A 24553-nucleotide genomic window follows, 5' to 3' on the forward strand; every position below is an offset into this window, starting at 1 on the left:
TGTATCCAGTCATACCATGCGGGTGCGGAAATCCTTGTGAAGACATTGCGATCTGAACAGGGATGGTGACCCCAGGCAATCAGACTCACAACGTGGTCAAGATGTTGCAGCTTCGTCCTATCTGCATATGGTATGCATGCATACAAGGGATGGCTGCAGTCCGGATTTGGCAGGAGCGTTTGGCATAATGCTCTGTGCTGCTGCATGTTAAGAATCTTTGACGATAAGCTTGACACATGGTCTATGGATTAGAAACGCGAGAATAAAGAAAATAAGAAAGAAATAAAAAACTGGTAAAAAATTTTTTGGAAACAGCCATCCAAGACACAAAAAATTGCCCTATGGCGACATGGCATTTGGAGGGTGGAATGACATGACAACCATGTATATACATCCACAATTCACTTGTGCTCACCTCCAGGTCAACATAATGAGGTAAACCTTAACAATCGACACAGTAGAGCATAATTGCGTCAAATAAATTTGCCCAGTATGTAGTTCGTGTTCTAGGAGTAATAGTCGGCCAATAAGGCCAGAGGCTAACACGATAACCATAATTAGACCCCACGGCACCGCGGCTGCTATGACCATTATACACGCGGCCTCTTCTATCAGTCGGGCTGGTTAACAAGTAGTTCCTGCAGCGGTATGCAAGCCAAGTTGTCTTTCCCACGGCGCCAGAGACAGTTTTCTTCCAAAACCCTCCTGCATCGCCGCTTGGAACCACTACCTCGCAGATCACCACGTTGTGTGTGGGGATTGTGCCACACCCCCCTACAGTGTCCAAGCTCACGATACCGATACTAATTCTTTCCTCATGAAAACACATGTGACTCCCCAACGCTTTCCTGTAGGGTCTGTTTCGAACCATGCGTCTGCCTTGCTTTGGTAGACCTTGTAACCTCGCCGCGCGTACCAATCCTGGACCGTGGGCTGATATGGCATTAGTTGTTGAGCACGAAATGTCACGGGAACGAAAGGACTCACGTTGGGAATATCCGTCTTCCCCATGGCTATCCTCCTGGGATTGTCCGGAGTGCACTCCTTGTTGCTGACGGTGTTGAGAGTCATTGCCTTGGCACCGAAATCGGCGGCTGCCATCCTGCGCTCTCCTTGTCAGAGCGCATTGAAGACAAGGCCGTTGCGAACTAGAAAGACATACCTTTCACAGGCGCCGAGAGCGGCCGCCCCTATACCACCGCTATGAAGCGCTCGGGAAACATAGAAGTTCATAATTGCGTATACGCCATCTGACGCGGATGTCTGCAATTCTGGGTGGGGAACCGATACGTCAAGTGAGATATGTCCGATTGGTAAGAATGAGCTGGCTTGTGGATCAGGAGCATGCGGACGAGAGAATACTTGTTTACAAGTATCTCTCAAGGGTATCGACTCGTTCGGGTAGGCTGTCACGTGTTGCTCTAGACGAGACGACGCATCGGAATGAGTGGGTGTAAGCGCCTATATTTAAGTCAACATCTGTGATATTGGCACCGAAGTGTGCTATATATCTGAAAGAGATGCCACAGAGGACACTCGGACACAGGAAGTATCTGACTTTTCCGGATGTTGCTACCGCTTCTGGGGTACAATTAGGATCTGGCCTCCTTTATGGCCTCAATTGGCGACGTCTTGATCCTTGAGAAGCAACATCCTACAGCATATCATGCTCAATTCGGGCACGAGGTAGATATCACTTACGATCCAATGTAGCCCAATCTTCCCTCCCCGCTGAGGTTCTCTCCAACCTTCGACGGCTTCCTCCTTCCATCCACAGGCGATTCTCTGTTGCTTCAAGCGCTCTATATGCTGCTGAGAATCTGGATCCCATGGTATTAGTACAACCATAGAAGCCAGAGATCTGTGTGATCCTTCCGATAATGGTATCACAGGTGCTGTGTGCGCAGTATCGGGAGCTGTCACTGCCATGATGCAAGTTTGACATCAATGCAACGGTAAGCTTTCTATGCAGTATTGCGAATGAGGATACTGGAGGACTTCGATCAATTGCTGCCTAAACCATGGGGTTGGACTGGCTAATTGAATGTTACGAACAAGTATAGTCTTGGCCTAAATGACTCATCAATACTGGGCCATCACGTGACGTGTTTTGCGGCTCGATATCAAGGGCAATCAACAACAAAAATAACCATGTAGGTGAGGTTGTATACTTATTCGCGTATGTGATTTTCACGAAAATTATCTATGTGCCTGGCTCTAGTACCCAGATGGTCTCTGGACACCGCAAGTGCTCGCTTGGTTATGACAGCCTATAAGCAAATGTGGGTCTGACCCTATGTATACCTTTAGTCTTCATAGTTCTAAGAATTCTACTCAAACGGTAACGATTAATCTTTAGCATACCATACTCATTATATGGATACGACTAGGAAAATACATGTAAACTGAAAACGTTCTGGATGTCGGTCTTTTGTAATCTTACGTGTTTGATTGGGTTGGGGATTGAGAAAGTGTACTGCTCAATGGATTGGATTAATGACTGCTGAAGTGCAGAAGCCTAATATTACTAAAAGGACAGTGTGTAAGAGCGAACGCAGTGCCGCCGTTACACAACCAGGCCGAAACCAAAATTACTGATCTACGCTGCCATGAACGCTTGTCCAGCTTGAATGTTAATTTTGACATCCTTCAGCCCGATATCCAATAATCTCTGTTCATTCCCTGATAAAGTACCAAAATCCAGAGCCTTCGCAGCACCAGTGGCACCCAGAACAACCTTGACTGCGAAATAGTCGACGCCCAGCTTTGCCGCAATTTGTTCACCACCAGGGACGCCTGGAAGGTAGATGTAGGCTTCCTCTACCACGGGAGTGCCTGATCTGGCAGTCAAAAGAGCTTTTATAAATCTGAATCCAGCATAAGCCATACATGTCGTCGCACTTCCAGCACCTTGCTTGCTTTGAACGATTTCATCCCCACCAAATTGAACTCCTAGAGTGTTTTTCACTTTGTTTAGCATATTTTTGACACACGCCTGTCGCTTACCACAGATCCAGACTCACTATGAATGACTTTTGACAGTTCCTCGGCGCCGAGATCAACCTTGGGCTCTGACTGGCTATAGAGGGGGATAATGGTACCGCCGCTGTGACCTCCGATGACCGGCACCTTGAACTGTTTGGGATCATGAACCCCTCCCAAAGCATGTGCGATGAAAGTCGAAGCCCGCACGAGATCGAGAGTTGTCACGCCGAACAAACGAGTAGCATTGAAAGCACCGCCAAGGCGCAGAGCTTCCGATGCCACGGGAACGGTCGAATTGACAGGGTTCGTGACAACACAGCTGATGGCTTCAGGGCTCGTTCTGGCCACTTCGGTAAAAATGTCCCGGATGATGCTCGCATTCGTCTGTAAGCGACTTGATCAGCGCAATGACTTGACACCCTAGTGCAAGGGTCGTAGATCTCACCTTGAAGAGGTCTTTTGAGGCATGAGCCCTTCTGGTCAGTCGATCATACCGATCTTTTGGTGACATGTTCGATGAATAGACAGTGACTTACCGTCTCTAGTCATTCCAGGCTTACGTGCGATACCGGCTGTGACGACGATGATATCGGCCCGAAGGAGCGCCTTCCTTAACCCATCATTGTCAGGCAGATATCCACACACCTTAGCCTTTGTGTCAATGTGGTTCAAATCCGTCGCAATGCCTGGAACATGGACTAGATCGTAGAGTGAAATCTCATCGAATAGGTCGCTCTACAAAAGCGGCGTTAGTTCATGAATTTCTTAGTCTGACAACGGTCGTCGCCCTTGAGAAAAGGGACCTACAGCTTTGCACAGCAGGCTCAGCGGAGTACCGATCTGGCCTGCAGCACCGATGAGGGCGATCTTGACCATTTTGCTAGCAGCTTTAGCTGGCCTAGTAACAATAGTGCTTGGTGAATTCAGTCCAGAGGTTAAAAAGTTGAACACAGTGCAGGCCCAATGATTGCTCTTATATCGCTAATCTTATACATTTAAACATTAACTCGCAACTGGGATGCAACGCATCAATGGTTATGTGGTGTGCCTCGATCGGCTAAACTTACGCGCTTCATGTTAGTCACGCAACAAGGGAGAGCGGTTCATTGTATAGCCGCTCGGTTCACAGCGGTCGGAGTAACGCCACGATCTAAGCTATATATCACTATGCCCTATCGCTGGAAAGGCGCACGTGAACGAGTCACTTGAGCTGGATCGGAAAGACCTGCACCGAAAATAGTGGCTCGTTTTGTGCAGCAGCATATATGCGCGGTCCTCTGGGCAGCCTCAATTGTGATAGTTCTGTGAGGGTCGACAATACTCAAGACTGAACACGCACCAATCACCATAACTTCGCACTCCTAGTTCACGATATCTGCGAAAATGAAAACCAACAGTGCACCAAGCACCTGTCAGAAAGCTTTCTTCGTGAACAAGTTGATCCAATAATAGGCCTTCAGAACCTGTTGAGACCTTGAAAGTGGAATCCATGATCGCAAGTACAATGTGCTGTATATTGTTGTGCTATGCCCCTGTTTAACAAGCTGTCATCTCGATTAAGCGATCAAAAATGCGGAGTTTGCGCTCGAGATGTCTACATATCTCACACATAACAGCTTAGGCACCAATACGAAATTTGTAATATGTGATCTGAGTTGAATTTACAACGAAAATGATCTTAAGGCCGACAGCCTTTGTATATGTTAAAACATGCTTTGGATCCGCCGTGCTTCTAGATCAAGATGTTCAGGCACAGGGGACAGTAACGGCATACCAAGAACAGCTCTCTTGGCGTTTTCCATTGCCCATGTTTCCATCTTGGCCAATGTCTCAGTCGTATGTGTCCCCAGGTGTGGGACCATAAGTGCCTTTTCCTGTCTCAAGAGCTTCTCGTTAATGGCAGGCTCGCGCTCATAAACATCAAGTCCAGCGGCGGCGACTTTACCACTCTCGAGAGCATCGGCCAGGGCCGCCTCGTCGATGATGGCGCCCCTAGCCGTGTTGACAATAACGACGCCGTCCTTCATCTTAGCTATCTCATCGGCTCCGATTAAGCGCTTGGTAGTGGCATTTAGCGGTACATTGACGCTGATAATATCGCTCTCTGCCAGCAGCTTCTCGAAGGACACATACTCCGCGCCGGCGGACTCATCTCCCGACAAAGGCCGTCGGTTGTGATAGCAGGTGATCAGCCCAAACGGGTCGCTCCGCTTCTTGATGGCTCGTCCAATGCGCCCCATACCGATGATCCCCAGCACCTTGCCCTGCGGATCGTGACCGAAGTCCACACCTTTCTTAAAGTTGCCAGCTCTCAAAGATCTCAGGGACGGGTTGAGTTGCCGGAGCGCACCCAAGAGTAGCCAGATGGCCAGATCCGCTGTGGCCTCCGTCACTGGGTCAGGGGCGTAGGTGAGAATAATTCCCCTCTGCGCACATGCTCGGTGGTCGATCTGGTCGTAGCCCGCCCCGTTATGACAGATATATTTGCAGCTCTCCGGCAGATTGTTGATGAATTCTTGGTCAAAGTTGCCGGCGACCTATATGCACCGAAATGGTGAGTATATAGACCACGTTATTGATGGTAAGGCATTTGTTCACTCACGGCACCACTGGCTGATGTTCTGTAAATAACGGACACATCCCGATATTTATCTTTGACGTCATTAAAAAATTCATGTCTTGATCTGCTCGTGACCACCTCTGTACGCGCAACCTCTTGCAGACCATTGTAGAAAGGCTTGGCGTGTTTGATGGGGTTAAAGAGGAGTATGAAGGGTAAAGAGGATGTCATGGTAGTCATCTGTCGAGTAGAGTATTTCACAATGCTATTTTGCAGCAGGTGCACGTTCTTAGACCGTAAGCTCATGGCTGAACCAAGGATTGGTCCACTCGTTTGCGTGCGAATCTTTATATTTCAGATGAATCTAGACTCTGGGGACATCGCCGTTTAACCGCTTCCGGAGCGCCCCAGCGTATACAAAGGCTAGAAATGCCAAGCTTGGTGCGCTTGAACTTACAGCCGCACGTCAAATGTAAACTGTCCAAGTGGACCCGCCCGCGCAAGACCATGTGTATTCATCGCAGATTGTGTAATGCATGTCGCCAAGTATCGTTCAAATCTTATTCCGATCAAATGGAAATTGTTCTCGAGTAGTAGAGGTGCTAACATCGGATTGAAGGGTTCCCGGACAGACGTTCATCATCGGGTAACGGGCCGAAATGCTACTGTCGCCCAGTTGCCCTAGATTTTGAGGATACCAACTTCATAAATGACTGCATCACGTGTTATGAGAGAGGCGGTTGCAAGATTTTACTTCATTTATTTCAGCGCACTAACGAGCTACATAATCAAGATTAGGGCTGTATTCCCGCTTGTTGGGTATCTTGATGCTTAGACGCCAATTGCCTTGGCGATGGCCTCACCAACGCCCTTCGCGCTGGCGGGGTTCTGTCCGGTGATGAACTTGCCGCCGTCCTGGACGACGACCTTTTCACCCCAAGGCTCAGCAGCCTTGGTGTATATGCCACCAGCCTCCTTGATCTTGTCCTCGAGCAGGACCGGCATCAGCTTCGTCATCTGGGCCTGGTCCTCCTCGACGTTGGAGAAACCGGTGACCTCCTTGCCAGCGAGGAGGTGCTTGCCGTTGGGCAACGTAACGTTTGTGAATACGATGGGACCGTGGCAGACAGCGGCAACGGGCTTGCCGGCAGCGACGAACTCATTGATCAATTGGATGCTCTCCTTATCAGTAGCAAGATCGAACATGGGACCATGGCCGCCTGGGTAGAAGAGGGCGGCAAATTCAGAGGAGCGGCCGAGGTAGTCGGAGAGCTTGGCAGTGTTCTTCCAGAGCGAGTCCTTCTTCAAAAAGTTTTGCGAGGAGGGATCGCTTTTGAAAGCCTCGACGGAGCTCTGGTCTAGTGGTGCCTCGCCACCCTTAGGCGAGACGATAACGAGCTCGGTCTTGGGTTCGAGGACATCGTAGGGGTGGGCAAGCTCGGGCTGGGAAGGGAGTTGTGTTAGTTTGCGGGGGTTGCGGGAATGTGCAGTGGAGCGGACTCACCAGATACCAGCCAGTCTTGTGGTCGGTGCCTTCAATTGTACCGTAAGAGGTGAGGACGACGAGAACTTTGGGTGCCATTGTGAAGTCTTTTGATCTGGTTTTGGCGGTAGGTTGGTATATTGCAGGATATATTCAGATGTGGCGGGGAGTTGTATGATCAGGTGGCAGGATATCTACAGCTTGTACGAGGAGAACTCGGGTAACAAGCGACCGCTTATATACGTACACTTTACCAACTGACTTCGATTGCTGCGCTAAGGTATCTTGAAACTTCCACAGCTCAATTCCCGATCCATTGAAAAGACTTAGCTTACAAATCGTGCAGCACACACGTCGTATTGACGGGAAACGAGGGAAGAAGCTTTCCGGATGAACGAAGAGCTTCTCTTGTGCATCATAGTTCATGACGTTGTATGTAGAGCTCCGAGGCTTATCGAAGTGATCTTCCGGCACAACTAACTCTTTCTGGCTATTGACAAGGTTTTGGGTGCCATTTCTGGCTTTAAGCTACCCCTCCAAACAAACAAGGGTTTCGCGTGGCATAACTTTGAGGAGTAAGTTGCTTGGAGCCGTACCCCGCTGAAGCCATGCATCAGGGCTGTAGCGGCCGCCGGCGTTAATTTAAACTGGATTGTGAAGTGCCAATTTTTCGACAACAGAACCGGAACAAGGAGCCTTACAGCCTCAATACTCGAACAGTCTTTGCTTGTCGTCGGACACCTTGGTGCGCCATGAAAAACTCCTAGCAGATGTGCCGGGATTTCCCTTCACTATTTCCGTGCTCTATGAGCTGGCTACTTGGACTGATAATCATCCAATAGTTCTGTCGATGACCGAGTCATGGATCATCGGCGACAAGCGCATTGGTAGACAAACGCCGATGAATGTGGGTCCAGTATCATGTAATAGCAAACAAATTCCAGTACACCGCCGGTAAGTGATGAGCAAGAATGTGATGTGCTGCATTTTTTTATGCAGGTGCTACCAAGGAAATGGTCTGCAACCTCTTTGTAATCTTCTATGCCGTCCTGGTCTTCTCAACAACACTCTTCCATCTCGTCCTCACTATTCGCAATAATGCCCAAGCGACCAGCCTGTAAATCACAACAACAGCCGCCAGTGCCCCAAGATTTACTGGCCCATTGACGTTCAACTTGTACAAATCCAAAACCTGCTCACCCGTCGCAATGATACACTCACCATTCGGCAACTTCTGCGTATCATTGCAAGTGAACTGCACGCCTTTCAGACTATAATGCGATAGTGCTGCGACCGCATATTTGATGGGGCTGATGTAATTGAATGCCTTGAACAGCTCGGGCATATCGATCGACATGATACCTGATATCGTCTGTGCCACACTCAGCAATACCGAAATGACGTTGACAGCGAAGCCGGTGTGGTTGAACAATGTGTTGAACATGATGCCAAGACTCTCACCACAATTTACGATCGCGAAACAGCAGAAGACGCAAACAAAGTACATCTCGACCGTGCGGGGGAACCCGACAGCCAGATCCGCAAGTACGCCGAAGACGAAGCACGAAATGATCTCGAAGGGAACCTCGAGGATCGTGTAAGTAGCCAGGAACGCCTCGATGCTGTAGACGGCGTCGTCATCCTCGCGATAGAAGACTTCGCGTTCTGCTGGGTAAACCGCAACATTCTGGAGCATGCCAACAAAGTAGAACGCGCCCACCTCTTGGACGAAACCCACACGGTTCTGAATACTCGGATAGTCGTTATGTAGAGGCGCAAAGAAGAGCGAGAGCACCAGCGCAAGGCCCAGGACCTGCATGATTCTTGCCAGTATCAATGGAGGCTGTCGCCGAATATTGATAATGGCCCTGCGCATTAGCAAAGGCAGCGCTGTTGCAAACGATGCGCGCTTCTGCACCATAGCGCCAAGCTCCGCAGGAGTTGCAAGTGTAGCTTTACTCAATGACTTACGGCCAGGCACAGTCGGATCTTTTCGCTCAAGCTGGATCTCATCACTTGCTCGACCATTCTGGCCGGACGTGTGTTCTCTGGAAGCATCATGTGCATCACCAGTAGCAGCGAGGCTGACAGTGGTGCCCTCTTTCTCGAGCCGCCCCTCAGCGTGCTCTTGCCAAGCCTGAATCAGCCTTTTGACCTTCTCTCGACTGTCGGCCTCTCGTTTTTCCTCTTGCAAGTCAATGGTAATGAGATCCAATGCATAGTCTGCGGGATTGGTGTGTTGCGGGCACTGATAGCCAAGCTTGCCGAAATATTCGAGCATGTCCCTTGCAGACCCCGCGTATGCTGGTGACCCCCCACGGGCGAGTAAAAGCACATTGCCGAAGTGCTCAAAGAGATCCGACCTCGCTTGGTGTATAGTTAAAATTAGCGTTCGGCCTTCGTTGGCTAGACCATCGAGGACTTCCATGATGCTATTGGCAGTGAAAGCATCGAGTCCAGAAGTAGGCTCATCCAGAAGGAGTACCCGAGGATCTGTCAAAATCTGTACAGCAATGCTGACACGCCGTTTCTCGCCGCCCGAGATGCCCTTGACCAGATCGTTGCCCACAAGGTTGTCCGCACAATCCTTCAGGCCCATCTTTAGTAGGATTTCTTCAGCCTTATCGACCTTTTGTTGCTTGCCCATCCATGATGGCAAACGTAGCCCTGCCGCAAAGCACAGTGTTTCGCGGACGGTGAGTGAAGGTAGCAATGCGTCGTCGTCCTGACACACGTAAGAGACAACAGACCGGATGACTGAGTCGGAAGGAACCGCTCCATTGAAGGTGAGTTTCCCGGATAGCCGGTACTTTGTACTGAAGGAGTTTTTGAGTCGCAGCGCCATCGCATTGAGCATACTAGTCTTCCCACTGCCTGATGGGCCCATGATACTACAGATCATCAGCTTCGCATTCTCCGATTTGACAGAGCGCAGTAAAGTAGGAGTCCTTGCTAGGTGCCTACTACGACATTTGGACTGCTAGCTTGTGACGCGTTAAAATCAGAGTTCGGTGTTCTTGTCTGTACTTACATGTTGAGCTGGCCGGCTTGGAAATTCGCGTTCACATGGTTCAGGATCGTTTTCGTTGGCAGCTTTTTTGCTGTTGATGATCGCTTATCCAGCGCCAGCCCAAAATTTTCCAGCCCAACATCAATAGCCCGCACTTCCTGTACGGATCTTTCATTCATCTTTTCCTTGCCGACTGATAAATCCTTGTTGGTAGTTCTTGCACGTGCAATAGTCATTTCAACTTTCAGGAAGGCAAGTCCGAACCATGATGTAAGGCAGAACAGCCCCAAGAACCCGGCCATGGCTAGAATTGGTCGTCTGATCCAATCTCGAGGGAACCCGAGATTGTCCATAATATAGGTGCCTGTGTATGAGACACAGCCTGAACTCGTAGCACCCCCCTCAAGAGGGCAGTCGTAGAAGCTACCTTCGAACTCATTCCCGCATAAAGCCCCAAAAGCATAGTACTGTGTAAGTCAGCATGCAGCACCGTCGCCATCTCGAAGGATTACATTTCATGGATATCTCGGAATTGAGACTGTCGTTTGCAAGGGGATAAAATGAGGGTCTTACTGTGTAAGTGGCATACTTGAGCCAGCGAACATAAACCGGAATTGTGTTGCTTTGTATAAAGTAGCCACATGCCATACTCTGCAGTGTGTATGCTAAATTTCCAATTAGACTCGCGCCAGGAAAGTGTCGAACAGCCGCCACGCAGGTCAATGCCAACATAATGGCAATGTAGTGGTTCAAGAGGATGATAGAAAAGAATGTGAAGAACTTCCCCACTTCACGATCGAATCCAGCCATGAAGTAGTAGATAATGCTGTAAAAGAACGGCACAGGAATGTCCTCCGTAAAGAAACGAGCTATCCGTCGCGACAAGATGAAGGGGAGTGCCGTGACATAGCCTTCGCTATGTTCACGATCAAACGTATGTATGTCAACAGTGAGTCGATACGTTTCAAACATGAGATACAGATACCCTTGCAGACCGACAGAAGTGTAAAGTGCGCCTTGCCGGGATCGGATGCCTGACTGGTCTCGGGGAAGAGCATAGAAAATGTAGCCTGAGATGATAGCCATGGAGATAGCTTCACCCAAAGCACCCGCCATTCCCATGGGATCCCGCACTGTTACTTTGAGTGTTCTGTCGGTCAAAACCCTGATCTGACGAGACAACCCAGCATGCTGTTCTTGTGCACGTTTTGTTGATTTCGTCGGAGTTGCGGGGTCTACGCTCATAGCTGACCGGAACTTTACCATCGCCTGTTCATTCCATGCTGTCTTGAGTCCTTCTACACGAGCCATAGTCTCCTCCTCAAGCTCCGGCGTTCGGTTGTCGACAGCGGCATGGTCTATGTAGAATTCAGCTGGGTTGACAAAAGGTGGTGGTTCGAAGCCGAGACTCAAGAACCACGGTGCGCATTCATCCCTAGGACCGGAGTATACGGGACCCCCACGGGATAAGATGACCAAATTGTCGAAGAGATTCCATATTTCCGAGCGCGGTTGATGAATAGTGGTTATGATGGTTCGACCTTTGCTAACAAGGTCCTTTAATGTCTTCACAAGCTGATGCGCGCTTGTAGCATCTAGGCCAGTGGTAGGCTCGTCGAGGAAGAGAACCGATGGATTTGCAAGTAGTTGAACCCCTATGCTCGTTCGTCTCTTCTCTCCGCCAGAACACCCTTTATGTTGATTATCACCAATTCTCGTGTCTGCACATTCCTTAAGGCCAAGTTCAAGAATGACTTCCTCAACCACACGCATCCGGTCACTTCTTGATATAGACGAAGGCAAGCGCAACTCTGCTGAATATCTCAGAGTTTCCCGAACCGTTAATGTTGGTAATAATATGTCCTGCTGCATAACATAAGCATGCCTCACAGATTGCACTCCCTCACATCCATTGAAAGTAGCAGATCCACTTTGAGATAGCCTACTAGAGAACATGCGTTCAGCTATCGTGTTTAATAACGTTGTCTTTCCCGATCCACTCCCACCTAGAATCGCAGTCAATGAGCCAGGTTGAAAAGACGCATTGATAGAGCTGAGTAGTGTCTTGCTTTCTGTATCAGTACCGTTCTTCCTCGCCAATCTTTTAAACAGTTCCGGATATGTAGCTGGCTCGAAGACAGAAGGTGCTGTGTTGACCTTTACGATAAGGTTTCGCAGCTCTATATCGACAGGCTCCACGTCGTCCAAAGAAATTTGACCAATGGCAGCTTGCGAAGATTGCCGTCTTGGCTCTGATCGTCCGGCAGCCATGGCTGTGGACATTAAACTAATCGATGCGAGTTTCTCCTTGTCAGTCGGGCTATGCGCCTGAGTGTTTATCTGGCTCTGGTCTCCAGCATGGACTAGGTATTCTTTTGTTGTCATTGCGAAACAAGACGCCAATCTCTGGGCACCGCCTCGAGCCTTTGATATGCTCAATCTGAGCAATGCGATTGGCGCGCACCGATGGTCAGTGATCAGAAGTTCTAGGGTTGTAAGCTCTGAGTCGGCCTGATGCAGGCCAATAGTGTTAAAACATGTCCTGCGATATAAAAATGCTCGAATGGCAGCAGGATTGCAGTTTCAGATGGAGAGAAAAAAGAAATTTGAGAAATTGAAATGGTACAAAAGCGTGATAGACACCGAGTTATGTTCTGGACTCCCAGAAAATGACCCGGATGATAGGTTAAGGATCGGTTACCAGCATTTTCATGGAAGGTAGCGACATTGGCAATGTAACGCCACAACTGGAATTCCCTAACGTATGGCTCTTGCAGGACTCGGATAACCAAAGCGACCTTGAATAGTGGAGAAGCGAGATGGATACATCCATACTTCTCTTGCGAACTGGCTTGGTTTGTTGAGGCGCACCGGCCCATGGCGCATCACTTTGATCAGAAAATCCGCTACAAACTTTTAGAAGGGGACCATTGACCGAATAAGCGACACTTGATGGGAGGAATATCGCACAGTCTTCGTGAGGGATGCAACCTTAGATCTGCATTAAAGCGTAACAGCTTACCGCCTAGCTGGGCATCGTGACATAACTACGCGAAAGGTTTGTTGCCTGCAAGCGAGGAACTGCTTTGTCACAGTGCTTCGGTCGCTATTTCGAGAGAGACGAAAAAGCAGGTTGCGCCGCTTTCAGGTACAATGACAGGGTCTATTGGCTGCACTGTGGGATACGTATACAAAATACTGCGACTCCTCTTTTGTGAAAGTCTCATGATTTGCGAAATGTTTGGTTCTGGTCATAGATAGGTTGGGGGTTGTCATCGAGTTTGTAGAACGTGGACGTTGGAACCCCCAATAGCAACTGCAGGACCGTGAAGTTAGTTGCCAGCCAGTGCAGTGGTTCTCGGAAACCAAACTCCCGAGACCCTCATCCTCTCCCAACAACTTTCGGCATTGGTGAGATTCAACCTGCTGGCATGGTGCCATCTTCCGAGAACAAACTTATTCGGCGTCTTCTACTGGCCACAGCTGAATGCCGGGTAAGATCAGACAAATGAATTTAAGGGTTGCGTCCCACTATCGAAGTCTTCTATGATCGCGTTGGAATGCGGCGTGTGTAAAATACCTTGTTCAATGTCGGTTAAAGGTTCGCTTGTAAGCTGTCGGGGAAAGTGGAAGCGACACTAACATGGTTAGTCGGGGCGGGGTGGTTATGATATCTGAGAGAATCGCTTGCACAAGTGCCCTGCGGGTTCCAGCGTTCTGGCTCAACCACTTTTTGACAAAAGTCGGTTAGCTAATCTCTGCATTCTTCGTGATGCAGCATCGGCAAATAAGCGATCATGTGAAGGATTGAGAATCCGTTGGTTGGCTGCCCAACTCGGTTGTGCACCATTGCAGCTCTTTCGCAACATGATACCCCCCCTACAATTAGCCTCCACAGGTATGTGATGGGAGGCTGCCATATCTAAGGTTACTGGACTTCGAAGACAAACTCCACGCGCCGCTGCTATCCCTTACCTACTCCGTACAGTAGTGCGCATATTATGTATGGCTGAAGTGCTGCGATTATCCAGTCTTCGCAATGGCGAGAATAATGCTTCAAGGGAGACATAGATTCACGATCCCGTCGACCACTGTAACTCTTCGATTTTGACAGACGTTGAGGATCAAATGTCTGGATTCAATTCAATTCAAAATGCTGTTTTGCAAGACCCCTTCCATGACGCTTGCTGTATCACGCTAAAGGCGAACGACAGTGTTAAGTAAAACAAAACCAAACCCGAACACCATTGTAACGCCAGCACATGCTTTCATAGCTCTTCTATCCTCCAAACCCATGCAACAAGTCTTGAACTATCGTTCTCCCTGCGTTGACGTTCTTCCAGAGTTGCCGTTGCTAATCCTGACCGGACTGCCAGGATGCTCGCTCATTGACGCGACAGTGGAAAGTGCCAAGGCCGGATTGCTGGTAATCCCATACACGCGTCTTTCGTGATCACTGTCATCCAGCACCGAAGAACCCGAGAGGTACGCGCCCTCCTCTGCTGCACGCTCGGGATGTTGATTGTTCAAGGCCGGATGCTCAAAACCTAAGGACGAAAGAATTTTCGCTGTCATCTCCCGCTGCTTTTCGCGTACCTCGTGATTGGGATTCTTGGTGGGATCATTGGCGTCATCACCGTCCTGGCCGGGATTTGCCATTTCATACTCGAGAGTCTTGATGAACTTGTAGAATGCCACCGCGATCACGCATCCTACAAAAGGGCCGACCCAGTAAATCCAGTGTTCGGTGTCGAACGAGCCCGTTATAACGCAAGGTCCGAAACTACGCGCTGGGTTCAGAGAGCCACCTGTGTAATAGACGCCCACGAGCTCAGCGATGAAAAGCGCGAGGCCAATTCCCACGGGAGCGATGAAGGTTGACCGGTGCTTTTCCTTGGCCAACATCAGAATGGTGAAGACCAATTCTGCCGTCATGAGTGCCTCGATGAAAACACCTTGGGCCAATGATGTACCGTCGCTGAGGGTAGTGCGGACATTGAGAGGCGTTGGGAAGATGGCTAACACCAGCGCTGATGCAGTAATACTGCCAACAATCTGGGATAGAAAAAGGACGAGTGCTCTATGCGCAGTGATGGCCCTAGTAGCCCACAAAGCCAAGGTAACCTAGAGGTTGATTTATCAGCAATTGTTGCAGTTGAAGAGGCAAGTCACTTACCGCAGGATTGAAGAGACCACCTGATATACGGAAGAAGACCCAAACGTTGACCATGAGACTGAAGCCGAAAGAGATAGAAATGTACAACATGACGACTGGGTTAAATCCCGTCGTTGCGTTCGTTGTTGTCGCCTCCGAGGGCGTTTTACTCTGAGCATTCGCGACCTGCGTTCCAGCAAAGGCGAAGAACAAAAACATTGTTGTCCCTACCCATTCTCCCAAGGCTGCCACGAACATGTTCTTCGCCTCGCTGTGCATCCACATCGTCCAGGGTAAACGCATAGGCGAGATATCCTCCGGGGCTTTTCCCTTTTTCTCTTGCTGACGACCCATCGCTGGAGGCGCATAGCTGAAACGATTATCGCCGATGATATCAGCATAGTTGTACGGCATCTCTCCACTGCGCCATGATTGCCTTTGGTCCCTGTTGGCGGCCATGGAGGCCTGCTTTGCTTGTCTGGTCTGTTCTTTCATGTCGTAAAAGGACATTGGTCTTCCACGCACGCTAAGGAATTGTGATGGTGCTGGTCCTTGGTCAAAATAAGATCCTAGCTGTTCCCTGTCCCCGTCTGAGTCGTCTGCCGCTAGTTGCGGTGTGTGTGCTTGTTGTGTTTGTTGCGTGTACGTTGTGTTCATACTGTTAGTCCGTTTTGCGTTTAACGACTTCTTCCCCATTGGTGTCTTAGCATCAAATGACGGTCCCCTATTGATTGTTTCTCTGTCTTCCAGCGAAGATGTGTAGAGCGTCGTCTTGTTAGTCGATGACGATGGTGTGCCTATGGCCTTGATTGTTGATGGCGTTCCAAGGGCGGCGCGGTCCATGGGCGGTTGCATGGCGTCCTGTATTGATGGGCGACTTTTTACTTTCTTGATAGGTGTTGGTTTGATCAAAGGGACGTCACTCAGTCGCAGCTGCTCGTAACTAATGTTGTCTCGGTTGCTTCCGCCCATCATGGAAAGGTAGGCCACCTTAGTGCAAGCGGGTTATCTATATATTGTCAGTTTTACTACCCCTTAGCAGCAATCACTCACACGTCAGAATTAGGATAATATGGTCCGGTTGATTGGCTCAGGTGTGGCGTAGAAAGCTGAAACGAGTCTATCAATATCGACGGCCGTTTTAGTTTGGAGCATTAGTCTAATTGATCTGGTAAAGTGCCTTGTGACGAGTTTATATACATGAAAGCTATGACCATCGTTACCTATGCATCATTGCTATGTCGCCTTGAACCAAGATACTACGACGACGATCATTGTCAACAAAACCTAAGTACAATCCGTTATTTTGTGTTGCCACAGCATCGTGAGGGGAAGCAGGGGGAAAACCATCAATTGAGAATGACGATATCGAAGAGGAGTAGTTGAGTCTGCAATGTCGAGCTGCCATGGGGGTCGCTGCTTTCCCAAGGCAAGCTTATAGCAAGCAGCTATACTGAAACATGGGGATCCCCGGTAATTCCAGGAACAGATTGAGGCTCAGCCAGTGCAACTAATTTGGGAACCAGTGTACGTAAGGTCTACTACGGAGCTGTCACTATTTGAAACGGCTCATACAGATGAGACTAGCCATAACACCAGATGAAATGAGCACAAAGGCAAACCCACGAAGACAAAATCATGCCAACTCTCATCCAATATTACAGTAGACCAATAGTTGGCTTGGCCAGGAAAGTGTTAGAAGTTCGCATCGAGAAAAGCTTTATGAGCTTACAAGGCTTAGTACGAGTTCGACTCATGCTAGCGACAACCGTTCCATCACATCGCACTAAGGTCAGAAGCTTTACCTTCCCGCAGCCTCAGCGCTTGACTCAATGAGCTTCTATCACTAAAGATTGCGCTATCAGCCTCACAATAGTGAAGTATGGATCTACTCTCCCAAAGACATCCGAGCTCACGAGATGGCAGCGTTGCGTCTTCAGTCCGTGTGTAGTTGATGTTTTCACCCTGGCGGCGTGGCCGATCTCTCTGCCACTAAAACACCACTCTGTGGCCCTGGCTCGGCAGATGCGAAACCGCCGACGTCAAACGGCACGAGCCCGCAATCTAAATGATCAGCTTCATCTTTAAAAAAAGATCGTCGGGTGGTTCACGTGGCACTCTGAGAATACCGGGTCTTAGTACAGATCATATAAGCAGAAGGGCTGGTCAATTACTTGAGGGGGAGAAAGTTTTCGCCGATGTTCTCAAGCATCATCGCGTGGGCGGGCACCTGCTTCAGCAAAAGTGAGGCGCTCGTAGCCGCCGAGTTTTAGTGCACTGCAACATTTTCCCATGAGACGACGGATCGACTTTGTCGGGAGTCTCCCGCCTTCCGCTGAGCCGAATAGTGGCGCAAAACATTATGTATCACTTGATGCAACTACCAAACTCGCATAAACACTGAGATTGACTGCCATTAATTGCCCCAACAAAACAGTGGCATTATCAGTGGCCCAGACGGGCCACTTTCGCAACACCGCAACGACGATCGAAGATCAGAAAGGCCCATTGTTCAGGGTCGAGTTTGCTGCTAAGCATCGCTGCTTTGGAAGCGTCAGCGTGGCCGGGTTTAGTCAAAAGGAGTATATTTCCACAACAATTTTATGACCGTGCCAAAGGTCCCGAAACCCACACTTACTATGTATCGACATCAAAAGCGAAACCAAGGATGAACCTTGAACCACTACAATGTGTGATATTAGAGCCGGCGCCCAACTTCCATGGAGACGGTGATCAGCTGGCCTCGACCAGGCTTCCACTACTTTGAGAGCCATGAACCCACTCAGTGGCTGGATTTAGTATTTTCAACAGACCTACTTATACTCCAGTCTACCTGGAGATCTTATCTATTACTGTAGATCGATACATAAATTTCGCTAAAGAACAAAAGCTGTTACCGAAGCAACGTGACTAGCCACCGACATCCTGGGTTGGGCTCTCCGATCATCGCCGACTCCTGATAGCGATTCAGGCTTTGACCAGTATTTGCTGAGGGGGCGGAGCGCGGAGGAACACCAACGGAGTGTGTCATCAGGGTTGGAAGTGCTATATCTCAACACAAGCTTCAGACCTTCTTTGCTGGAACTACTCATTGCGACTATCACGCCTTGATTGGAGATGCAATATACAAACTATAGAGTTACAAAAGGTCAACTACCCAAGAGACTTTCTTCTAAGGCGATTTCTAATATTTAGACAACACATCTGCAGTCCATATCCATAACTTCTCAGCCAGTTTCAGATCCGTTGCCGTCTTATTCAGATCGCCGTTGCTCATCACTCCCACAGGTCTGTAGTAGGCACCGTTTACTATCTGCTCCTTTCTGGCACCCGCAGCAGCCCATAACTGGCTCAGACATCCTTGTGCCTCGGTGAGTGTACCAATACCCTGGACGTACTGACTAAAGTAAACGAAATATCTGCGAGCCCAAGAGAGATCATTGACTAAGTCCGTCTGGACAACTCCAGGGTGTACTGACACAGAGATGATTTGTGGAAAGCGGCGTGCGATTTCGCGCGCGTAGATGATATTCGCTAACTTACTCTGTCTGCCACCAATACCATATTAGCCATTGGCACGTCTATCACACCTGACATGAGAACTTTTATTGATGATTTTCTCCAAACACTGGCGTGGTATTTATCTCAAGGTCACGGAACTCACCCATATGTATAGTACGACCCTAAGAGCCCCTCTTGGGAGGTCTTAAGAGCTTCAAAGAGAATGCCGCCTTTTGGATGAATTACCCAGCCCAGCGATGTAGTCATAATGAGGCGAACATCGGAGCCTGGAAGCTTTGCTGTCTTCAGCATTGTCGGCAACAGTTGTTGAATTAACATCGCGTGGGCGAGGTGGTTGGTTGCGAAGTGTCTCTCGTACCCGTTGACACTGACCCCTGGAGGCTGTTGCATGATGCCAGCGTTACACCTGACGAGCTCAAGGGTCAGTCGATACAAGCAAGATCTCTATGATTAAATAGCAGGGCTGGATCAGGCTAACCACTGACATGAGTATATCAAGACGATCGTGGGTGAACTGGGTACAAGCCTCCTTGACTGCCGCCAAGGAATTCATGTCCAACTTCACAAATGTGATCTCAACCCCAGGACTAGACCCTTTGGCACCATCAATAACCGATTGTGCAGATCTAGTGTTGCGTCCGGTGAAGTAGAGGTGGGCTGGTTGACGCTTGGCTAATGCCAGAACTGTTGCCCTTCCGATTCCAGCAGTACCTTCATGTCATTAGCATTGATACTAAGCTACATTCTATTGAGTAAATTTTACCTCCTGTCACGACGACAACCTTGCCGGTCAAAGACGGGATGTCCTTCTCGGGGTTGAAGTCGGTGTAACCAGACATAGCGGCCGGCATGTTTGCAAGTATAAGTCGAAGCTGGGTAATCTTGTGAGTTTCGAATTAGGGAGATTTGCACGCAGAGGGTGCTTATTGCGTGACTTCAATGTTATCTGGAGGGAAAGGAAGCGATAGTTTTCCTGGGGATACATCATAATATTTGAAGGCCATGCCTTGTATGATCCTGGACCCCCGGATAGTTGCCATCATCCGAGCTCTGCTAGCGCTTCCTAGCAGATTGACTCTCTCGGCACAATTCAGATCACAAGTTCCTCCGCAACCACTTTCAATGCGAAACCACAACGCCAGGAGACGAATAGCTCAGTGCGATCACTGGTCCAACCTTGGCCGTAATGGTTCACAAGAGAATCAACGAAGACATGACACGGCCGGAACAGGTTTAGCGGATATGCAGGATAAGCAGTCTACAGCTCGCTAGGATGGCAGCAAGGGTTTAAATGGGCCCAAACTTAACAAGCTGGACCATTGACTAACCTTAGATTCTCTGGAATGCTACAAACAGAACCATTGCATATTGGGAGAGCCAAGATGATTGATTGAAGTCGCACCTAACTGTGGTCTCATCTTAGTGTCTAGGGATCTATCACCATGGAGCCAAGAATCTCTCCGCTGCCTCCCTGATTGTTTCCGAGGCCCCCGTTTAAGCTATAATTAATACACAGTTCATGCAGGATAAGCTGTCTGCATCCGCACTCTTCGCCATCAGCGATCCACCTCCCATCATGCCGTCGATAGCGATCGAGCATCGTTTCCCGAGAACAGATATTGAAGAGGTAACATATTGTAAGAATACCAATCATTGGGCCCACAAGTTTAATTTCAACACAGGCGCGTACATGGGATGACGACTGGTCTGGTCTGGCCGACCCTGCCGAACGGCGAAGGCGGCAGAACCGTCTGCATCAACGGGCTTGGCGTAAGTCTTTGATGTCGGACAATTTCCACAGGCGGTTGATCGCTGAGCCTGATTCACAGGACGTCGAAAGGGCCGGCAACAGCCCGCTGACGGAGACATGAAGGTTGCCCACGCCGCTCATGAAGATAAGCCCTCATTGCCTGGCGCGCTGGTCAGTGCAAGTCTGCTGCGGCCGAACAGTGAGATCGACAAATACCTACAACCACGCTCAAATAGATGTTTCAACCTGCAGTTGCGGCCATACGCATACTGGGAGCGCCAAAGGTCGGAACCGGTGGAGTCAACAGGCAAGGCAGAGCCATTCGTCCCCGACGTCTGGACCGTCTCCAGCCGTCTCATCCCACCCATGATCCCATATCTTCCGGACGGAGTCGACGAACAGGCACCGAGGTTCCATTTCCCGCTGTCGCCTGACCACCAACTCATCGTGCTGATCCAATTCAACGCGCTCCGCGCCATACTCACCAACCTCTCGATCCTGTCGCTGCAGCATCGGATGCCGCTGGAATGCCGTGCCGCATTCAATATCGCCTGCCTCCCCGAAGCACCTAGCACCATCCCACCGGCGCTCCGGCCCACGCCGCTGCAGGCATCGATCCCGCACGACCCTTGGATCGACATGATCCCTTTCCCCACCATGCGGGACAACATGATGCTAAACGGAGACAATACTGTTTTAGATGACATCTGTGAAGATGCTCTTGGTGGTCTGTATGAAGGATACGATGATATTGAAGCCAGAGGAATTATCGTATGGGGTGAACCGTGGGCGCCGAGCGGCTGGGAGGTCAGCGAGGGGTTTGCGAGGAAATATTGGTTCTTACTCAAAGGGTGCGATGAATTGATCGAGGCTACACAGAGATATAGGGAAGCAAGAGGTGAGGAAAGGCTTGTCATTGAGCTTTGAGAATTGAAATCACAAGCTGCTCGGTCGCATTTCACTGATTGACCACATACCAATATTTCTGTGATCCAATCATTGATGGGGCCAAGCAATCCGGGATTAGAGTTGAGATGAATAATGATTATTTCACAGTGCTCAAGATCGTGACATGTTTAAGGCTCAGGAATTTTGACCGTTTACATGATACTACCGCATAACTGCTTTGTTGTTTTCTTTGTCTTGTAGTGGCAGATATCTAACCTGGTACTATGCATGTTCATTATTGCACAACCCTTATGGAAGTGCATCTAGTTAATCGTAATTCGTTTGCTCCATCGCACGCCACGCAATCAACCAGTGGAGCCATATGCACTTGCCCCAACCCATCCATGCTCACGTCTCCAATTGGCACAACCCCGCCATCACATCACACCACGATCATATTACGCGGTTCTCTTTTCAACAATAGCCTCGCCAACCGGCGTGCCGGTCACAAAACCGAGGTTCGAGCCTCCATGCTCATAGATCTTCTTGCCCCGAAGCCATGTCTCCTTGACACGGCCCTGGAACTGATGGCCCTCCCATGGTGAGCATCGGTTCTTCCAGTGCATACCATTGCTCTGTAGCACCCACTCCTCTGCGTCGTCAAAGACGCAGACGTCGGCATCCATGCCGACCTTGAGAGCACCCTTACGATGGTATAGACCGACCTGCTTTGCGGTCGATTGGCAGCATAATCTGACGACGTCGACCAGACTTGGCACACTACCGGACTGCTGTGCACGAAGTTTGGAGGCCGTATATAGAATGGGCAGACCAAGCCCAACGGAGGAGATACCGCCCCATGCTGCAAAAAAGTCGCCTTGTCCAGATGGCTGCGTCATTTTCCTCTCAAGTTCTTTATGCTCGGTGTCGTAAGTCATGTCAACACCGGAGTCAGAGTGGTGCATATGTGATGATTCAATGGTTTGCAGATGCGCCGGCAACAATTTGAGTTCGGGCGTGCAAGGTGAGTGATCAGATACAATGGTCTTGATGCACGAGTCTTCGGCAACGAGCTCCTCCCATAGCCCGTCTTGGTTGTTCTGTTCACGGATGGGTGGGCAACACTTGTACCGGCAGTCTCCATCCTCAACAGACTCAGCTGCAAGGCCCAAATAATGGAAGCATGTCTCTGCAGTAATGTTAACGCCATTCCTCCTAGCATTCTTCAAGATCGGAATTGCTTGGATGGCTGAGAGATGGACGATATGGAGATGCAGGTTGGTGGCAAGATGGGAGAGCGAAATGATCTCGTCGATGGCGCAAGTCTCAAAGACGGGTGGGCGCGATTCTAGGAAAGTCTGATAGGCCTTTAGGTCGCCATGGGGCGCCAAGGGAGGCTCGGAGGCTTGTACTTTGTCGCCCACAGAGTCTGCGATGGGTGGAATCATCTCAGCGTGGAACATAAGTGTTGTTGGTGTGCCATTAAGAGTCTTCATTGCTAGTGCGATGTCATTTGATGAAATTGCCGGAAATTCATCGACGCCAGACTCGATCAAAAACCCCTTGAAACCACGAACACCAGCCTCGACAAGTGGTAATAGTTCTTCGGCGTTTCCTGGAATCACGCCACCATAGAAGCCGACGTCGACCCAGCATTGTCCCTGACTTGCTGCCAACTTTTCCTTGAAGCCCGCAACAGTAGTTGTGGGCGGAATAGCATTCAACGGCATGTCAATGACCGTAGTCACGCCACCAGAGGCGGCAGCACGCGTACCAGTGTTGAAACCTTCCCATTCTGTTCGGCCCGGCTCGTTGAGATGCACATGGGCATCGACCAATCCCGGCATCAGTAGTTTTGATCCATGGTTGACGTATGTGGCTGAAGGTGGAAAGGAGCTTTGAGGAAGGACTGCTGGCACTATAGCCACAATCTTGCCTGACTCAGCAGAGACAGATATAGTGGCTGGTGTCAAGATAAGACTGTCGTCAGGCAGGGTCAGTACGGCCCTCGTCGAAACCAGGACTGTGAGTGGTCCAGGAGCAGCGTCTGCAACCATGTTGACGTATTAGCCCTGATAAGGTGCAGTGAAATCCGGGGAAGCAGGGGCTGAGACGGCAACGGCTTTGATAACAGCAAGGGTCGTCGACGATAACGGGCTTGAGTGCTCTAGCGTATCAGGTCGACTATAGTATGGCGGAGTGCCGAGGACAAATAACCACAATAGCGCCTTGCTGTTTGCAGTGGACAACGGGAGGCACAGCTCGGGTGGATTATGAGAGGTCAGTGAATGTGGGAGGGTTGAAGGCGAAGATGAAGGAGGAAGGAAAAGACACAATAGCTTCCCAGCAGGATGGTACGGAAGACACGAGATCAAAGGAGGGATGTGGATAAGTGGGCAGTGTCTGGCGGTAAAGAGAAGGAGATAGCTTCCGAGACGGCGCCGTTCGGGGTGGACGAGGACAACGACTCATTCTGGCTTGTTGCCTCAGACGAGACAACCCGATATCCACCTACGTATTCCGACGCAAGTCCCATTCTGTGGGGTGCGTCAAGTGGCATGCTGGAGGGAGGTTATCAAGGTTATCTGTTTATGGGGACGAATGCCGACATTCCATCCAACAGGAATCGCTCATAGGCAAGTCGAGGTAGGACGAAGCAGGCAAGCGATCTGGGTCCAGATAAGCAGCTGCTTGGCTGCATTGTCATAGTTGATAGCAAACCCACGGGCAGGACCCTGGAATTCCATCTTCACTTGTTATCAGAAGATTTTGATTCGCTAGCGCACTGTCGCATGGAAGATTTCTGGAACAGGTCTAGCTTGGGGCTGATAGACTTTTTACTGGATCCGTTCATACATGTGAAATGCTGCAAGCGGCCTATCAGGAGCGCAAACGGTCTCGCACTCTAGGTCGTCGGAGGTCGCCGAAAGGAGTCGAGAATTCTTGCGGGTCGGGTCTAAAAAATATACGAAATAAATAAATAAAAACAATCCTGCTCTTTAGTGCTGGTCACCGCGTCATATTTCCCATAGTTCCACTGATGACAATGATTTTTGTGCCAGACCGAACAAGACCGAACCCAATTACAGCGTTGACCCGACTTTCCCCATGGTGTCGCTCATAGAACCATCCCTGATCACATTAGGCTAACCTAGTTGTTTAGCTGTCCAACCAAGAGCCTTGTAACAGCCACCAGTGCA

At 49.7% G+C, this 24553-nt stretch overlaps 9 protein-coding genes across 9 annotated transcripts; 1 reads left to right on the plus strand and 8 right to left on the minus strand.

Annotated features, from left to right (window-relative positions):
• Positions 1 to 487: 487 nt before the first annotated feature.
• On the minus strand, positions 488 to 2160 carry BKA67DRAFT_568298 (uncharacterized protein). The gene is made up of 4 exons (XM_046103022.1): positions 1702 to 2160; positions 1163 to 1461; positions 988 to 1102; positions 488 to 933 (listed from the first exon to the last, which is right to left on the minus strand). The coding sequence occupies exons 1-4, from the start codon at positions 1927 to 1929 to the stop codon at positions 790 to 792; spliced, it is 786 nt and encodes a 261-aa protein (XP_045957284.1). The 5' UTR covers positions 1930 to 2160; the 3' UTR covers positions 488 to 789.
• Positions 2161 to 2478: 318 nt separating this feature from the next.
• Positions 2479 to 4027, minus strand: BKA67DRAFT_568302 (lactate/malate dehydrogenase). The gene is made up of 4 exons (XM_046103023.1): positions 3522 to 4027; positions 3431 to 3441; positions 3024 to 3369; positions 2479 to 2952 (listed from the first exon to the last, which is right to left on the minus strand). Exons 1-4 carry the CDS (start codon positions 3532 to 3534, stop codon positions 2600 to 2602), a joined length of 723 nt encoding a protein of 240 aa, XP_045957285.1. The 5' UTR covers positions 3535 to 4027; the 3' UTR covers positions 2479 to 2599.
• Positions 4028 to 4688: 661 nt separating this feature from the next.
• On the minus strand, positions 4689 to 5776 carry BKA67DRAFT_519696 (putative 2-hydroxyacid dehydrogenase; the record flags this gene model as incomplete). The annotated part of the gene is made up of 2 exons (XM_046098121.1): positions 4689 to 5522; positions 5588 to 5776. The coding sequence occupies 2 exons, from the start codon at positions 5774 to 5776 to the stop codon at positions 4689 to 4691; spliced, it is 1023 nt and encodes a 340-aa protein (XP_045957286.1).
• Positions 5777 to 6376: 600 nt separating this feature from the next.
• Positions 6377 to 7127, minus strand: BKA67DRAFT_659659 (DJ-1/PfpI family protein; the record flags this gene model as incomplete). Its single annotated transcript, XM_046107487.1, has 2 exons — positions 6377 to 6988; positions 7050 to 7127. The coding sequence occupies 2 exons, from the start codon at positions 7125 to 7127 to the stop codon at positions 6377 to 6379; spliced, it is 690 nt and encodes a 229-aa protein (XP_045957287.1).
• Positions 7128 to 8067: 940 nt separating this feature from the next.
• On the minus strand, positions 8068 to 12309 carry BKA67DRAFT_519612 (P-loop containing nucleoside triphosphate hydrolase protein; the record flags this gene model as incomplete). The annotated part of the gene is made up of 4 exons (XM_046098113.1): positions 8068 to 8994; positions 9118 to 9919; positions 10060 to 10505; positions 10612 to 12309. The coding sequence occupies 4 exons, from the start codon at positions 12307 to 12309 to the stop codon at positions 8068 to 8070; spliced, it is 3873 nt and encodes a 1290-aa protein (XP_045957288.1).
• Positions 12310 to 13456: 1147 nt separating this feature from the next.
• BKA67DRAFT_593105 (aquaporin-like protein) lies at positions 13457 to 15547 on the minus strand (the record flags this gene model as incomplete). Its single annotated transcript, XM_046104902.1, has 3 exons — positions 13457 to 13521; positions 14586 to 15162; positions 15215 to 15547. The coding sequence occupies 3 exons, from the start codon at positions 15545 to 15547 to the stop codon at positions 13457 to 13459; spliced, it is 975 nt and encodes a 324-aa protein (XP_045957289.1).
• A 2830-nt stretch (positions 15548 to 18377) lies between these two features.
• On the minus strand, positions 18378 to 19566 carry BKA67DRAFT_659662 (oxidoreductase; the record flags this gene model as incomplete). Its single annotated transcript, XM_046107488.1, has 4 exons — positions 18378 to 18741; positions 18858 to 19121; positions 19201 to 19426; positions 19479 to 19566. The coding sequence occupies 4 exons, from the start codon at positions 19564 to 19566 to the stop codon at positions 18378 to 18380; spliced, it is 942 nt and encodes a 313-aa protein (XP_045957290.1).
• Positions 19567 to 20257: 691 nt separating this feature from the next.
• On the plus strand, positions 20258 to 21602 carry BKA67DRAFT_307478 (uncharacterized protein). Its single transcript, XM_046096118.1, has 2 exons — positions 20258 to 20342; positions 20398 to 21602. The coding sequence occupies exon 2, from the start codon at positions 20583 to 20585 to the stop codon at positions 21390 to 21392; it is 810 nt and encodes a 269-aa protein (XP_045957291.1). The 5' UTR covers positions 20258 to 20342; positions 20398 to 20582; the 3' UTR covers positions 21393 to 21602.
• A 209-nt stretch (positions 21603 to 21811) lies between these two features.
• Positions 21812 to 23410, minus strand: BKA67DRAFT_593107 (uncharacterized protein; the record flags this gene model as incomplete). Its single annotated transcript, XM_046104903.1, has 1 exon — positions 21812 to 23410. The coding sequence occupies one exon, from the start codon at positions 23408 to 23410 to the stop codon at positions 21812 to 21814; it is 1599 nt and encodes a 532-aa protein (XP_045957292.1).
• Between the last annotated feature and the right edge of the window lie 1143 nt (positions 23411 to 24553).

The sequence above is a fragment of the Truncatella angustata genome (genome assembly GCF_020726525.1).
Source record: "Truncatella angustata strain MPI-SDFR-AT-0073 chromosome Unknown BKA67scaffold_5, whole genome shotgun sequence".
In the NCBI taxonomy this organism is placed as follows: domain Eukaryota; kingdom Fungi; phylum Ascomycota; class Sordariomycetes; order Amphisphaeriales; family Sporocadaceae; genus Truncatella; species Truncatella angustata.

Excerpts from the sequence above, each read along its gene's own strand:
- BKA67DRAFT_568298 (XM_046103022.1), bottom strand. The coding sequence starts at position 1,929 with ATGGCAGTGACAGCTCCCGATACTGCGCACACAGCACCTGTGATACCA. Across the intron at positions 1,462-1,701 it reads AGATTGGGCTACATTGGATC|GCGCTTACACCCACTCATTC; the intron begins GTAAGTGATATC and ends ACTTAAATATAG. Across the intron at positions 1,103-1,162 it reads GCTCTCGGCGCCTGTGAAAG|GATGGCAGCCGCCGATTTCG; the intron begins GTATGTCTTTCT and ends AGGAGAGCGCAG.
- BKA67DRAFT_568302 (XM_046103023.1), bottom strand. Across the intron at positions 2,953-3,023 it reads ACTGTCAAAAGTCATTCATA|GAGTTCAATTTGGTGGGGAT; the intron begins GTGAGTCTGGAT and ends AAAACACTCTAG.
- BKA67DRAFT_307478 (XM_046096118.1), top strand. The coding sequence starts at position 20,583 with ATGAAGGTTGCCCACGCCGCTCATGAAGATAAGCCCTCATTGCCTGGC.